Below are 17,562 nucleotides of genomic sequence, written 5' to 3'. Positions count from 1 at the left end.
AAAAAGTTCTATGGCAAATTTTGTTACTTCAGTCAGCTCTCCCTCACAAAATAACTCAAATACCTATAACAACACAAACCCTGAACGGTATTTATTACAAGACCTGTCAGGAATGATTTTTGCAATCAAGTTCAGATATGTTCATGGACAAACACTGCACCCTACAAGGCCTGACAGCCAGGTAAGCTGGCTTCTGCAATCTTGTTATTGTCTTTAACTCATATTTTTTTAATAGCTTCCACATTCAGAAGTTTATTCACTTGTCTGGAGCTGAATTGACAAGTTAGACCCAAGCATATTTGTGGCATTACAGAACTCAGCGCAAAGGCAGCATGGTGTAAATACTCCAAAGTTGCCTCCTACATCTAGCTCCCATTCAGTAGGCCCAAAGCTAACTGGAACTTAATTAGTTGAGCAAAACCTAGCCTGTGGCTCTATGGAGCAATCCGATGCCTCTGCACTGTATTCTCCAGAGCCTCTCCAGCTTCTCAAAACAACGTGCTGAGAATGCACTGAGCAAGTTCAGTTTTGCACCATGCTACCTGTTTAGTGCATTCAGCTTCGTACCTCTGAAAGCTGACTCTCAAGAAGTCTAGATGAGTTCTCATAGTTCTACATCTAACCCAGTAAGTCCTGATGAACCCGAACTGCATCCACCTGTGCCTGTGGCACAAATGAAGTTACGTGTTTCAAAAGCAGGTATACATATGTAATTTAACACTAAGCTAGTTACTATTTAAGTAATTACAGCCAAATTATTTTGCATCACACAAATGTACAAAACATACTAAGCACTGCAGATCAATTAAATTGTAATTTACAACAAAATAAGAATAAATATTTACTCTGCTTTTGAAATAATAGCCAGTTAGTCAATGCCATTGTAAGCACAATGCATATGCAAATAGCAGCCAATACAGAATTATGTTAAACAGTCTTCCATAATTACATATTCACAAACTGATATGACTTTTCCCATTTTCCATCATACTGAAGAACTGTCATTATTTTAAGAGAATATAGCATACCACAAACAAGCGTCAGTGATGTTCACAGACAGTTTCTTTCCAAACTTCACCTTACAGTACAAATCACTAGTTTTACTGTTCAAGAGGAGATAGAACAATAGGTCGGAATTTTAGATTTGATGATAGCCACAGTTGCCTGTTGATGAAAATAAAAAAAATTTAAGCAAAATAAGGAGCACTAGCACTACATATGAGAGTATTAATATAGTCTCTATAAATTGTATAATTCACAACATTTACTTAATTAGTTTTGTTATTTTCAAACAGTAGAAAACTAAAAAGTTAATATTTGATGAGAAATTTACTGTCAAAAGGGTTGAAAATAATGAACTGAAAAAAACAGAGCATGGTGAAAACCAATGATGGAAAGTAAAATCCAAGAAAAGAGATAGGTAAACGCATACCTAAAACTGGGCATAAATACAGACATGAAATAATAAGGATTTTTAAATAGAGGAGTGAGATTCTGGAAGGGACTTCCAATGAAGGTAAGAATCATATAAATTATAACTCATTTAGAATAGAAATTTGATAAATTCATTAGTTGGGTTACATAATATTGCTTGTAATCACAATTTAGGAGATTGTTTCCAGTTTTCTGCCTTATTATTTATTATATTAAAATTATCTTATTACAGTATTTTAAAAAACACACAGAAAGACTTACTCGCAAAATTGGTAAGACTACAAGAACTCAGGGGACAGAGAGAAGAATTAGAAGCTAATGATTCACTGGATTAGCTACTTTATCTAAGCCTAAATTTTCAGAACAGCAAGATGATATGTAATTTTTTCCTTTTCTTGTCTAGCTACATATAAATAAAAAACTTCCATGCTTATTTATGTGTTGTGATGTTTTTCAAGTCTGTATTATGAACACTGCTACTGCCCTTAAATGAATATGAGCGCAAAAAAAAAAAAAAACAAAAAAGAAAAGTGGTCTCTACTGATTATGTGGGTGCCTACTGATTAAGGCGCATAAGATCAGAACTGGTAGACCTACATTTATGGTCCCTACTCTTTACGTTATTCCTATACTTTACCAATGCCCATTTATTATAATACATGCAAGTGTTCATAGGGTCAAGGCAGCAAACATTTTTCTCTTCTAGATAAATATCCTAGCCAATACTCTCAATTTTTCTTCTCTCCTCCGTTCTGCACAATGTACAGTAGAACAGAAAACGGCAACAGAATGTGCAGCAGAAGAATACTTTGCCATCTATTACGTAAAGCTTTTTTTTTGATTTATAGCAATTGCAGATCTAACCTCTGTGTTAACCAGGGTGGGCTGGAACATGAGTATCTGATTTTTTCAGTAAGTGACCTAAACACTAAGCTATTAGTGGGAATGGGCAGGCATCATCAATAACAACAAAAAGGATCTTTTAGCAAGAGTGAATCCTGTTGCAAAAAGTATTTAGGCTCAGAAAAAGGAACACGAAGCCTGCAACCCAGGCATATTGAAGCAAGACAAATATTCAGCCTGAGTCAGATGTCGATACTCCAGAAGGGGCCAGAAGCTATTTACTAGTTGACATTTGGTAAATTCCTGGATCACTCTTCGTGGGCAACTATTCTACCCTATGGTCTGTACAAGAAGCTCACATGCTTTACTCAGCATAAGCATCTACTTTCTAAGTGCTGCAATGCCTAACTTGGCGTAAGGACTTATATTAGGCATCCTGGATCTTTCTTACCCTACGTAACCCATTTGTCACATCAGTTCAAGCCCTGGAAAGAAAAATTTAGACTTTCTAGAGAAATGGAGAATTTTCAAGAAAGAACAGCGACTATCTCCTTTAACCATTAAGTTTGCATAAGCTTCCCACCAAGGACAAGAAGATGTTCCAAGCAAATATCATGGGTAGGGATCCACACAGATACACGCTTGCTCCCAAAAAGAGTTCTCCTGAATGGGGCTTGCAGTGCTGTGCTGTAAGAGTCCAGCCATGCAGCTTCTTATGTAGGTATGGATTCCCTGGAATATTTTACTGAGACATACTGCTGTATTTCCTGCTCAGAGATTAAATCAATGGAGAATAAAACGAAAAGTGGGAGATGATAAAAAAACAGGAGACAACAAAACCTAACTGGCAGAATATGGGTCACCCAGAGTAGATTTAAGGTAATTTCTATTATCACTCAATATGTCAAACAGACTAAAACAACTATTGTACTATGGACTGTAATACAACTCTGGTGATTGCCACAGTGTGAAATCCTGTGTTTTACGCAATGTGAGTAGTTGTGACATGTAAAAATAAGCAGTTTTCAGAATGGGGTTCTTAATCTGAAAGCCAGAGATGGAAGTTGTTTTGGCAAAGCTGCATTCAAATGTGCAGATTCCAGGATAATCATCTGGTCAACTCACCTTTCCACCATATTGCTCCAACTTTTGTAAAGCAACAGTAATTTTTTCTCTAAAGTTCTTGTCCATTAATCTCCTTGAAAGCTATAGGAAAAGTAAACCAAAAAGGTTTGTTGCACAATATAGTACAATATATGCAAAGGGACCAATATAATTTTATTTTATTACTTTATTTCATCTTATCTTTGGAAAATTAAAGCCGAAAAGAAACATCACTTTATAGCTTGTAACATGTCAAAGTATGGAACTCAGTCAAGGCAAAAACAATAAAATGTTAACTGATGAGAAACTTAAATTCAAAGAAGGCTCAACTGTTAGCCAAAAAAATACTTTTTATTTTTTTTCTTTTGGCAAACAAATTTTAAAGAGGTATCAACCTTAAAAAAAAAAAAAAAGTCATTCTTAAAGTGTTGTCCACATGAAAAGTTAACATATTTTTCATGTGCACAGAAAGAGATTTATTACAGTGGAAATACTTAAAAAAAACCTACTGCAATTTCTCTCTTCTGAATTGGGTGTCTAAAAGGACCTTTTATTTTGCTGTAAAAGTGCACTTTGGAAGCAGGCTAAACAAAACCATGAAAAGCCTGTCTGACAGAGGAAGGATGTCTACAGAAGGTCTCAATATAAAAATACTTTTTGCAATCCCATTCTAAGTTTATTTAATGAAAATTTCCTTGTGCAGAATTCCCATCTGAAGAAAGTGGGAATATTTGCCTCTACTAATTTATTGAAACTTTTACAGATTTTTTTTTAAAATATTCACACTTAAATTGCAAAACTCATTTTGCAATAAACATAAACTTCTCTTCATAACATAGCATCTATTTCACCTCAGGCTTGAAGCTGGATCTTTTTTAAATAGTAGAGACAACACTTCTATTATTCTCCAATTAACGTTAACAACAGTTTTTGGACCTTGCTACAACTTTATAAGTCACCATATTATTAAATAATGATGGACTTACTTACACAGAGGAATATATGAAGTAATGCTTTTCATGGAATTGCTGAGTCCTCCACTGTATCTATGCAGGTATTATAGTAAACATGTCAAGAAAAATACCATAAAAATATAGATTATTTTTTACTACAGCATTAAAAACTTACACTTGTGAGTAGATGTTTAAGACGATCATTAAGAGAACAGCCAACAACAGCACTCAGTTGAACTAAAGCATCCAACCCCCTTCCAAATACTTCATCATTCGAATGGGTCTTCAGAGGGGGAAAACAGAAAATCCTGTCAGTAATACTCAGACAAATGCACAAGATCTTCAGAACTGCAATCTCTACATGATGATTGTATATAGTATGTTTAAAAATTAAAATTACTGTGCAACTTTTAATTGTTATAATGTAACAAGTTTAGAAATATAAATACAATATGACTGAGTATTAGTATCTAGAGGTAACATTTAAAAACAGAAGTATATTTTTAAAGTAGAAAACAAAAGTATCCACAAAATGTCAGTGAAACTCTTGCATTTCTTCTGAGACAAGGCAATTAATAATTTGTTATTGATGAAATAAAAAATTCATCAAGCAAAACAGTTTCCTACACCAACAATTTTAATGCTTCACAGCATATTAGGAAGAACCCTTCAAATGCGGATATGTTGAAATTGGGAGACAACATTTTAGTTACAAATGTAATGAATTCAGGGTAATTTCTATGTAGTTCATAACAATAATTGTTGGAGAAACACAGGAGCCAATGACTTTCTGGCTCAATTAATTTAGTGCCCTGCCAACTACAGCTTTGTCACCTGCCAGCAATTAGCAGGCTCTTACCTACTTCTAGGGTGCTTTGTCATCTTTATTGCTCCCATGGGAGGGTTCTTCTATACCTGAGTTCTCTAATGGTTTAGTTATCTCACTCTTCCTTTAGCAATGAAATTGATTCATGACAATTTATTTTGTTCTTGTACAAATACTGACCTTTATTTAAACAGTTATTTTCCACTCTGACATTTGGGCGCTGAATTTTTTTTTTTTTAACTAGAAGTCATCAACTGCTTGTGTAGTAGAAGGTTTAACAAGACTTTATACCAAAACAGTGCAACAATGAAAATTATCAGATTAGTAACAGTAATTGGCAGAACTGACAAGAATCATTCTTCTAATTTCGTCTTCCAAACTAAACCAAAGATACTGATAACACACAATTCTGATCTTCTATTACACCTCTGATCTGAGATCACAAAGAATTTTCAAACTTTCAGACATGTCTATAAAACCAGAACTGAAACACAGCTAGATTAAAGGACAGTAAGTACCTGAACCAGAAGAGGGCTCTGAAAGATAGGAAAAAGATCCAAAAGACATTACCTTTGATGCCAATACTTTACCTTATTTTATTTTCTGAAGGAGTAGAAAAGATAAAACTGAAACATGGTGGGAGAGCTCCCATGACTGGAATGTTGCCATGGATGGCTATGTACTATTTAGGAAAGACAGACCAACAAGGCGAGGTGGTGGTGTTGCTCTTTATGTGCGAGAGCAACTGAAATGTATTGAGTTCTATCCAGGGGGGGAGGTAGAACAGGTTGAAAGCTTGTGGGTAAGAATTAAGGGACATGCAAAGGGGAGTGAAACTGTTGTGGGGATCTACTATAGACCACCAAACCAAGAAGATGATGTTGATGAGGCCTTCTGCAGACAACTGGAGGTAGCCTCTAGAACACACTCCTTGGTACTCATGGGTGACTTTAATCACCCTGATATTTGTTGGGAAGCCCACACAGCTAGACATGTTCAGTCAAAAAGGCTCTTGCGGTGCATCGATGATTGATAACTTCTTAATTCAGGTAGTGGAGGAATCAACGAGAAGAGGTGCACTGCTGGACCTTGTATTAACGAATAAAGAAGGACTAGTTGGAGACATTAAGGTTGGGAACAGCCTTGGTGACAGTGATCAGGACATGGTGGAGTTTAGTATTTTACAAGGTAGAAGAAGGGCAATAAGTAGGATTACAACCCTGAGGGCCAACTTTGTACTCTTCAAAGATCTACTTGCAGGAATCCCATGGGCTAAGACTCTGGAGGGCAAAGGAGCCCAAGAAAGTTGTTCAGTTTTTAAATACCACTTCCTCCAAGCCCAAGATAGGTGCGTTCCCTTGAGTTAAAAAATCGGGTAGACGTGCTAAGAGACCTGCATGGATGAGCAAGGAGCTTCTGAAGGAAATCTCACAGAAGAAAGAAATTTACAGTTCGTGGAAGAAGGGTCTTGTCACTTGGGAGAACTATAGGGAAGTTGTCAGGACGTGTAGGAAGGCAACAAGAAAGGCCAAAGCCCTCTTAGAACTAAAACTGGCAAAGGAAGTAAAAGAGAACAAAAAGGGCTTCTTCAAATATATCAGTAGCAAAAGGAAGAACAGGGAAAGTGTGGGCCCTCTGCTGAATGAGGCGGCAGCCCTGATAAGCGAGGATGCAGAGAAGGCAGAGTTGCTGAATACCTTCTTTGCTTTGGTCTTTAATCCTAAGACCAGCCCTTGTGATCTTCAGACCCTGCATGTAGGAGAGGAAGCCTGGAGGAAGGAAGACTCTCCACTAGTCAGTGAAGACTGGGTTAGTGATCAGTTACAGAAATTGAATACACACAAATCCATGGGCCCTGATGAGATGCACCCAAAAGTGTTGAGAGAACTGGCTGATGTTGTTGCTCTACCACTCTCCATCATTTTCGCAAGATCGTGGCAAACAGGAGAGGTGCCTGAGGACTGGAGGAAAGCCAATGTCACTCCAGTCTTCAAAAAAGGCAAGAAGGAAGATCCAGCAAACTACAGACCAGTCAGCCTCACCTCCATCCCTGGAAAAATGATGGAGCGGCTCATTCTGGAGGTCATCTCTAAGCACATGGAAGAGAAGAAGGTTATCAGGAGTAGTCAGCATGGATTTACCACGGGGAAATCATGCTTGACTAACCTGACAGCATTCTATGATGTCGTGACTGAATGGGTAGATGCAGGGAGACCAGTGGATGTAGTCTACCTTGACCTTAGCAAGGCGTTTGACACAGTTTCCCACAACATCCTCATGAGCAAGCTCAGGAAGTGTGAGACAGAAGAACAGACAGTGAGATGGATTAAGAACTGGCTACACAATAGAGTGGTAATCAATGGTGCCAAGTCCAGCTGGAGACCTGTAACTAGTGGAGTCCCCCAGGGATCAGTGCTGGGTCCAGTCCTGTTCAACATCTTCATCAACAACCTTGATGAAGGGACAGAGTGTCTTCTCAGCAAGTTTGCTGATTATACGAAGCTGGGAGGTTTGGCTGATACACATGAAGGCTGTGCGGCCATTCAGTGTGATTTGGACAGACTGGAGAGCTGGGCAAAGAGGAACCTAATGAGGTTCAACAAGAATAAGTGCAGAGTCCTGCATCTGGGGAGGAGTAATAAAATGCACCAGTACATGTTAGGAAGCGATCTGCTAGAGAGCAGCTCCGTGGAGAAGGACCTTGGAGTCCTGGTGGACAACAAGTTATCCATGGGACAGCAATGTGCCCTTGTGGCCAAGAAGGCCAATGGTATCCTGGGGTGCAATAAGAAGACTGTGTCCAGCAGATCAAGGGAGGTCCTCCTCCCCCTCTACTCTACTCTGGTGAGACCTCACCTGGAGTATTGCGTTCAGTTCTGGGCTCCCCAGTTCAAGAGGGACAGAGATCTACTGGAGAGAGTCCAACGGAAGGCTATGGGGATGATTAAGGGACTGGAACACCTGCCTTATGAAGAAAGGTTGAGAGACCTGGGGCTTTTCAGTCTGGAGAAGAGAAGACTGAGAGGAGATCTGATTAATGTGTATAAATATATGAGGGCTGGGTGTCAGGAGGAAAGGTGCAACCTCTTTTCACTTGTGCCCTGCAATAGGACAAGGGGCAATGGATGCAAGCTAGAGCACAGGAAGTTCAACCCCAACATGAGGAAGAACTTCTTTACTGTAAGGGTTACAGAGCACTGGAAAAAACTCCCCAGAAAGGTTGTGGAGTCTCCTTCTCTGAAGACTTTCAAGACCCATCTGGATGCGTTCCTGTGTAACCTGCCCTAGATTGGTCCTGCTCTGGCAGGGGGGTTGGACTCGATGATCTCCAGAGGTCCCTTCCAACCCCTAACATTCTATGATTCTATGATTCTATGATGATTTTTAAAATGAAGAATATTACCTGAAACATTTTAACTGTATTCTTCCCTTTTCCTCATTGGCATATTCTGTTTTATCTTTGTAGCATGTTCTGAATTTTTAAATGTAACAGATCAGTATTTATTCTCGCATCTCCATTTTACTTCACCTCAATATGGTTTTTTGCATGTTATTATGTGGATATATAAAACCACCACCAATACGTATATTTATTTCTGCTTATATTCAGATCGAAGAGAACATTTCCACTGACTTTTCCCATAGCTACTGTCATACAGCTATACAAGGAGTTGCCCATCTGAATTTACAGTTAAAGACATATTTATCTAATAAAACCAAGGCAGGGTTAACATGAGAAAAAGAAACTATTCTCACACCCCCAAACCAACAGCCCATGCAATAGATTTATCACATTAATATTTTCCGTGTAGTCCTCACCAGCACAAGAGTTAAAAAATAAAATCAAACCCATGAAAATCTCTGTATGAAGATAAGACATACCAATGCAGCCTTTAACACGGGAACTAGACGAGGCAACAAGGGAATTGCTTTTTCAGTAGCACCTTCAACCAGAAGTAATTCTTTAAAACCCTCCTTTGAAACAAATGTATAGGGATGTTTTGTTTCTCTTAGACCCTGTTGCAAATGTAAAACATGTTTGCTTAACAGTTAGCCTTCTTTTAAACAAAAACACATTAGAAAAGTTCCACATAGCAGCAAGATAATGTTTTGATTTTGTTAGATCAGTCCAAAACATAAAATACACTAACTCCACCATGTGGAGCCATTGAGTACAACTCTGCTCACAGAATATTCTTACTAATTTTTCTTTTGGAACATTGAATATTAAAACTCACATTATGAATACTGTCAATTCAATCAATATTTGTACTTCATTACCTTTAATCGAACTACCCAAGATAAGATAATTTTTCAACAAGACCAGGAACAAAAATAGACTATTTTGTAAATGGTTTTCATACCCTGAAGAAAAAAAAAATTAGAAGGTGAACTATGGAAGGAAAGACATTCCCCACCACACACACACCCTCCTGCAACACCAAAAACTTGTAGATGGTACAAATATGCACTTCTAGTGAAGACCTGACTGGCAGAACTCAAAGATTTAAAGCCCTATGGCTGAAGTCTTTCCTCTTTCCATAACAGGTGCTCTAAGTTACTTTAGGAATTGACAGCTTTGTTTAATCTTATTAAAAAAAAAAAGCCACCTCTAGAGTATGCACTTTATTCCATCTACCACACTGGATTCAACATTTATTTACAGTTCTGAAATGAGGAGTGGCTGAGGGAACTGGGGTTGTTTAGCCTGGAGAAAAGGAGGCTGAGGGGAGACCTTATCACTCGCTACAACTACCTGAAAGAAGGTTGTAGTAGTGAGGTGGGTGTTGGTCTCTTCTCACAGGTAAGAAGCAATAGAATGAGAGGAAATGGCCTCAAGTTGTGTCAGGGGAGGTTTACATTGGATATTAGGAAAATTTTCTTTACCAAAAGGGTTGTCAAGCATTGGAACAGGCTGCCCAGGGAAGTGGTGGAGTCACCATCCCTGGATGTATCGAAAAAATGTGTAGACGTGGTGCTTAGGGTCATGGTTTAGTGGTGGACTTGGCAGAGTGAGGTTAATGGTTGGACCTGATGATCTTAAAGGTCGTTTCCAACTAAAATGATTCTATGATTCTATATTAGGTGACAAATGTCACAGATGATGCTGAAATAACAGAAGCCTGAACATAATGTATAGTATTTCTCTTTCACTTATTTACAGGATCCTATTTCCACTGTATTAGTTCAATCTATTGAGGAGAGCACTCTTACTTCAATAGGTAGCCTTCATGTACAAAAAGAATCAAAACATTTTTTTTGCAAAATAACCTGCAAAGCCACAAATGGATTCAAATATTTCATCCAACAGTTGGGAATCTGAGATGCAGTCTTGTATTTGGCCAGTATCTCAAAGATTAAATAGCTCTACCTAGCTCTCCCTAGCTCTCCCAGAACGATCTAACTAAAGAACTTCAAATGGAAATATTCTTGACCATCTTCATTCAAACAAGATCCTCACAAATCTTTTTTTCATATTTCCCTAGTAGGTGAGTCTAAGTTAACTAGCTTAGCTTGTTACAAAATGCCATTTGCAGTTAGGAAATCCTATATGCTTAACTTAGCAGGAAAACTGAGTTTACCTCTGCCAATGTTACAAGAAGAGGATCAAGGGAAAAGTTTCAGGAGGGGCGTTCCCATTGCAGTCTGTGCTTTACTGAGCCATGCACTAACCTATATAAGAATAAAGTTTAACAAATTAACATATAATAATATAAAATTTATTGTCAACACTATTCACTTTAAATATATCACCAATTGGTTTGCAATATTACTATAACTTTATATACACAATTTCAATACATACTGCTCTCCTTAGTGAAACGTACAATGGTATTTAACAGTGCAATTATTATAATTCCCAAATACGGCAATTTTCAAAATTCTGCTCCCAATCACACCACACAGAAATCAGAAAAGTTATAAAAATTATAGGTGCCTCTCATACTAACTAAGCATGCAGAAGATGCTCCCTTTGCAAAGTTACTTATTTTGACAAATATCAAGAAACTTTTTCCTCAAATAACAATTGGTAAGGAAAATCAGTTGAAAATGAAAGAAAATCATATTGGAATTCATCAGTTACTCCTAAGATACAGATAAAGGCTATGTATTAATGATTATTTTATACATGTATATACATGTATTAATGATTACTTAAATATTTGTTAAGTAATTCTGTATCCACTTGACAATAAACTAAAGTGCTTGTTGTCTAGGCAAATATATAATAGACAAAAGTAACTTAAAATACCACAAACTATTGCTTACAAGTAATTTTGTTAATATCTGATATTGCTGACAACTACAGAATTGGAATATTGAAAAAAATGTTGTCATACTACTTACTTCAGACTAAAAAAGACTGCAAGATGTCTGCTTACTGAAATGGTACCACTTTTATTAACTTTGTTAGTGGAGAGAAGTAAACACCATTACATGAAGAAATCAACTTCTCTCATGAAAGAGGCTTAGCAAACCAAACCTGCAAATACCTACCTATTCTTTAAAACTGCCACTTCAGTACTAACACAGCATAAAAAAAAGCAGCAAAAGGAGACAATGTCAATGACATGGAAAATTGCTTTCTGATTTGAAAAGAGTTAAGTATCAGAAATCTTTTCAGACATGAACGGAATCAAACAGCCTAACCAAAAGATCAAACATGAAGAGATGTATTTCAATCTCTGTAGTTCTACCTAACCATAATATATTTAGCAAAAAAATAAAACCAACACACCTGCATGGAATGCCACCTTTAGCATATATAGCAGCAAATGCAGAAGGTGGTCGAGAATGAGCACCAAACTGTGAGGACGAAAAAAAAAAAAAAAGATATGCATTATTTATTCCTAACAATAATGTTTGATAACTATTTTGAATATGTTAAAACTGCAGTTTACCAAAAAAGGAATTTAGTCATACAATTCTAAAACTAATCAAAAAAGAACTGCAGCTATGGGCTGGAAAACATCTATTTGGTACGTTTATCAGAAAACTGCTTTTCAGAATTGTCTGGCTAGGAAGTTGTAAAAATGAATAAATAATGTAGAATCAGTGCTCTCGTGATGGAATACCCTTACTTTTCTATTTTCTCTTGGAAATCTTAACACTGAAGTCTTACGAGTTCTCTCCTTAAGAGATTAAGGACCTCTCACTTTCCTGATGCTCTTATTGTTTTATATTGCTAACATGCAGAAGGCAGATTTGCTCCAATGTAGACAAAATTACAAGGTGGCAAGATGGTATAAGGGCACTGGAAATCAGCAGGGAGGTTCATACTGGGTGAGAATCTAGGGAGGACTCACTGGAGAATGAAACTAGGATCTCACAGGAGGAAAGCCTGCACAAAGTTGTTTTTTTATCACATACATGCTTCTTATGCATATGAACTATGATATTATTTATTAGCACGATCATTCAATGCTGCTTCCCAGATCAAACATTTTACCACAAAGCATATAGCAGAAAATACCATGAAATCTTAATTTTTATCTTTCGAGTATTTGAACTTATATTAATATTGTTAAAATATTAATTTAATTTAATTTATTTAATTTATTTATTTAATTTAATTTATTTATTAAATTAATTTAATTTAAATTAATTAATTTAAATTAATTTAATTTAGTGGTTGGAGACTCCTTCCTAAAGGGATCTGAGGGCCCAATATGCAGAGCTGACCCCCATCACAGGGAGGTCTGCAGCCTGCCTGGAGCCCGAATCAGGGATAGTCACCAGGAAACTCCCCAGCCTGGTGAAGGCCACAGACTACTACCCCCTGCTGATCTTCCAGACAGGTGGGGAAGAAGCTGCATCCCGTAGTCTGAGGGGGATGAAGAAAGACTACAAGGCCCTAGGACGGTTGGTGAAAGAGTCTGGGGTACAAGTTGTTTTCCTCCTCCCTCCTTCCATTTTCAGGTGATGACGTGGGATGGAATAGTAGGATTCTCTCTATTAATGCCTGGCTACGAGACTGGTGCTACAGGCAGGGCTTTGGGTTCTTTGATAATGGCTGGTTTTATAAGACACCAGGCGTGACGGTAATACATGGGAAAGGTTATGTCGTAGGGGCAAAAAGGGTTCTGGGACAGGAATTAGCAAGGGCTCATTCGGAGAGCTTTAAACTAGATTCGAAGGGGGATGGGGTAGTAGCTGGGCTTGCACCACTGGGCAACGCTCTAGTGTTGAGGCAGACCAGGAGGCCTCCCATCCCCCTGGGGTGAAATCGGTGTACTCAGCTCGCTCCCTGAAATGCCTGTATACCAATGCGCGCAGCATGGGGAATAAACAGGAGGAGTTAGAAATCCGTGTTCGGTCGGGGGGCTATGATCTAGTGGCAATTACAGAGACTTGGTGGGACGCCTTGCATGACTGGAATGTGGTCATGGATGGCTATGTCCTCTTCAGGAAAGACAGGCCACTAAGGAGAAGTGGTGGAGTTGCTCTTTATGTGAGTGAGCAGCTAGAATGTATTGAGTTCTGTCCAGGGGCGGATCAGGAGCGAGTTGAGAGTTTGTGGGTGCGAATTGAGGGGCAGGCTGGCAGGGGTGATACTGTTGTGGGTGTCTATTACAGGCCACTGGATCAGGATGAGGAGGGTGATGAGGCCTTCTACAGGCAGCTGAGAGCAGTCTCGCAATTACAGGGCCTGGTTGTCATGGGGGATTTCAACTACCCTGATATTTGCTGGGAGGCCTACTCAGCCAGCCATCCCCAGTCCAGGAGGTTCCTCCAGTGCATTGATGATAACTTTCTGATGCAAATGGTGGATGAGCCAACTAGGAGAGGAGCGCTGCTGGATCTTATCCTCACTAACAAGGAGGGTCTGGTTGAAGAGGTGAAGGTTCAGGGCAGCCTTGGTTGTAGTGACCATGAGATGGTAGAGTTCAGGATCTCATGTGGCAGGAACAGAATAGCTAGCAGAATCACAACCCTGGACTTCAGGAGGGCCAACTTTGGCCTTTTCAAGCAATTGCTAGGGGAAATCCATGGGACAGGGTACTAGAAGGTAAGGGGGCTCAGATAGTTGGTTAGCATTCAAGGACTGCTTCTTCCAAGCCTCAAGATCAGAGCATCCCAGCAGGTAGGAAGTCAAGGAAGGGTACCAGGAGACCTGCATGGTTAAAACAGGGAACTGCTGGGGCAAACTCAAGTGGAAAAGGAGGGTGTACAGATCATGGAAGGAGGGGCTGGCCACTTGGGAGGAATAGAAGTCTGTTGTCAGAGGATGTAGGGAGGCAACTAGGAAAGCTAAGGCCTCCTTGGAATTAAACCTTGCAAGAGAGGTCAAGGACAACAGAAAGGGCTTCTTCAAATACATTGCAGGTAAAGCCAACACTAGAGGCAATGTAGGCCCACTGATGAATGAGGTGGGGGCCCTGGAGACAGAGGATAAAAAGAAGGCGGAGTTACTGAATGCCTTCTTTGCCTCTGTCTATACTGCTGGAGGCTGTCCTGAGGAGCCCCAGACCCCTGAGGCCCCAGAAGAAGTCAGGATAGAGGAGGAATCTGTCTTGGTAGATGAGGGCTGGGTCAGGGACCAATTAAGCAACCTGGACATCCATAAATCCATGGGCCCTGATGGGATGCACCCGCGGGTGCTGAGAGAGCTGGTGGAAGTCATTGCTAGGCCACTCTCCATCATCTTTGCCAAGTCGTGGGCAATGGAAGAGGTGCCTGAGGACTGGAGGAAAGCGAACGTCACTCCAGTCTTCAAAAAGGGCAGGAAGGAGGACCCGGGTAACTATAGACCGGTCAGCCTCACCTCCATCCCTGGAAAGGTGATGGAGCAACTTGTTCTTGGTGCTGTCTCTAGGCACATCAAGGACAGGGGGATCATTAGGGGCACTCAGCATGGCTTCACCAAGGGGAAGTCATGCTCAACCAATTTGATAGCCTTTTATGAGGACGTAACCCGGTGGATAGATGATGGTAAAGCTGTGGATGTGGTCTATCTCGATTTCAGTAAAGCGTTTGACACGGTCTCCCACAGCATCCTCGCAGCTAAACTGAGGAAGTGTGGTCTGGATGATCGGGTAGTGAGGTGGATTGTGAACTGGCTGAAGGAAAGAAGCCAGAGAGTGGTGGTCAATGGGACAGAGTCCAGTTGGAGGCCTGTGTCTAGCGGAGTCCCTCAAGGGTCGGTACTGGGACCAGTTCTATTCAATATATTCATTAATGACTTGGATGAGGGAATAGAGTGCACTGTCAGCAAGTTCGCTGATGACGCAAAACTGGGAGGAGTGGCTGAGATGCCGGAAGGCTGCGCAGCCATTCAGAGAGACCTGGACAGGCTGGAGAGTTGGGCGGGGAGAAATTTAATGAAATATAACAAGGGCAAGTGTAGAGTCCTGCATCTGGGCAAGAACAACCCCATGTACCAGTACAAGTTGGGGGCAGACCTGTTGGAGAGCAGCGTAGGGGAAAGGGACCTGGGAGTCCTAGTGGACAACAGGATGACCATGAGCCAGCAGTGTGCCCTTGTGGCCAAGAAGGCCAATGGCATCCTGGGGTGTATTAGAAGGGGTGTGGTTAGCAGGTCGAGAGAGGTTCTCCTCCCCCTCTACTCTGCCCTGGTGAGGCCGCATCTGGAATATTGTGTCCAGTTCTGGGCCCCTCAGTTCAAGAAGGACAGGGAACTGCTAGAGAGAGTCCAGCGCAGAGCCACGAAGATGATTAAGGGAGTGGAACATCTCCCTTATGAGGAGAGGCTGAGGGAGCTGGGTCTCTTTAGCTTGGAGAAGAGGAGACTGAGGGGTGACCTCATTAATGTTTATAAATATGTAAAGGGCAAGTGTCATGAGGATGGAGCCAGGCTCTTCTCAGTGACATCCCTTGACAGGACAAGGGGCAATGGGTGCAAGTTGGAACACAGGAGGTTCCACATAAATATGAGGAAAAACTTCTTTACGGTGAGGGTGACCGAACACTAGAACAGGCTGCCCAGAGAGGTTGTGGAGTCTCCTTCTCTGGAGACATTCAAAACCCGCCTGGACGCATTCCTGTGTGATATGGTCTAGGCAATCCTGCTCCGGCAGGGGGATTGGACTAGATGATCTTTCGAGGTCCCTTCCAATCCCTAACATTCTGTGATTCTGTGATTCTGTTATTCTGTGAAAATTGTGTACAAGATTTGATGACTTCTTGGCTTAATTAAGTCATTGCACTACTTGAAAAAAGGTTTCAAGAAAAAAAATGCACACATGAAAGTATTCAGGCTCGGTTTATGGCAAATTAGTGCCTCACCAAAGTACTCCCACCTTTAGTTTGCTTTCCAAAAAGTCTGTGACATTACTAATTTTTTCGTTGATATGGCCCAGTGGTGAGCTTTAATTCACCCACTCAATGCTAGTTCTCCAGGTGCAGGACTTCTGTGAAATAAACAACTCCTTTCATCAGTCTTCTCCTGAGAGCCCAAATTCCTCCCAAAGTATTACATACTCTCAGTACTTGGGAGTTTCAAGTAATGCTCACTAGCAATTAATTTGCTAGATTTTATGAGGTCTAGATAATCTTCAAGATGCTACCTGATTCTTGGTTTCATTGCATAACTGAGATCAGTTCCTCTAAAGCAGCAGGTGCCAAAATTTCTAACTATACCAAAAAAGAAAACAACCCAGTTCTTTTTAACTCTTAGCTGTAAATCTCTTTTTAGGGTAAAAGTACTTGGAAAATAAAAAAGTTACCATCCAAGCCACAATTGTACTAAAACTCCTTTTTTCAAAAAAGTAATAAACATGTTATGGCTCGGGCATTTGAGCTTAGAAATTAGGGAATATAAGATTCATAACAAAAGTTTAGTTTAAATTTACAAAACAGGACTAGAAGAGGTATGTCTTGCATGTATTTCATAAAGTAAGGAATGTTCTTTCAACAAGAGATCAGGTTTAAACAAACAAATAGAAAATCCACCGTCTGTACATACCGGATCAATAGTTCTAGGATTCAGCTTGTCACTAGGCTTTGTCTGTGGTTTAATTGCAGATTCTTGAGAACATGGCAAAGGAAAAGACGTCTTGCTTTTCTGTACTGCAGTCTTTGATTTTATTTGGATGCCTGATGACATTCTTAGAACATTCTCTCCTAGAAGAGAAAAAAAAGATTAAAAACATAAAATAGTTTTCATTCCTACATGACAGAATATCAAGGGTTAGAATCCCCAGGTCCAAAGACTGATATGAACAATAAATCAAGAAAATCTGAATAAGTGTACCAGCAAAGAAAAGCTTATTCTTATATACCCTAAGCAGTACACGGGATAATTTTGACAGTCTTGTCACTCCATCTTTCAAATGCACATATCTCCTGATCCTGTGCTGCTCCTCTTTACTTCTGTATTTTGAAACCTGCAGCAAAAGTGAAATTAGCTACTGTCTGCGTCTAGGGTAGCCTACAGAAATT

General features: G+C 39.8%; 1 protein-coding gene across 1 annotated transcript; it reads right to left on the bottom strand.

Moving 5' to 3' along the window:
- Positions 1 to 1,107: 1,107 nt before the first annotated feature.
- PACRGL (parkin coregulated like) lies at positions 1,108 to 17,227 on the bottom strand. Its single transcript, XM_068404069.1, is given in 7 exon segments — positions 1,108 to 1,164; positions 3,403 to 3,483; positions 4,510 to 4,617; positions 9,043 to 9,177; positions 10,743 to 10,833; positions 11,900 to 11,967; positions 17,087 to 17,227. Coding segments are annotated over 7 exon segments (681 nt in total).
- Positions 17,228 to 17,562: the final 335 nt, after the last annotated feature.

Source organism: Nyctibius grandis, chromosome 6 (genome assembly GCF_013368605.1).
Source record: "Nyctibius grandis isolate bNycGra1 chromosome 6, bNycGra1.pri, whole genome shotgun sequence".
Classification (NCBI taxonomy): domain Eukaryota; kingdom Metazoa; phylum Chordata; class Aves; order Nyctibiiformes; family Nyctibiidae; genus Nyctibius; species Nyctibius grandis.
Note: the sequence above shows the minus strand (reverse complement) of the source record. Positions and strands in the feature narration are given on the sequence as shown.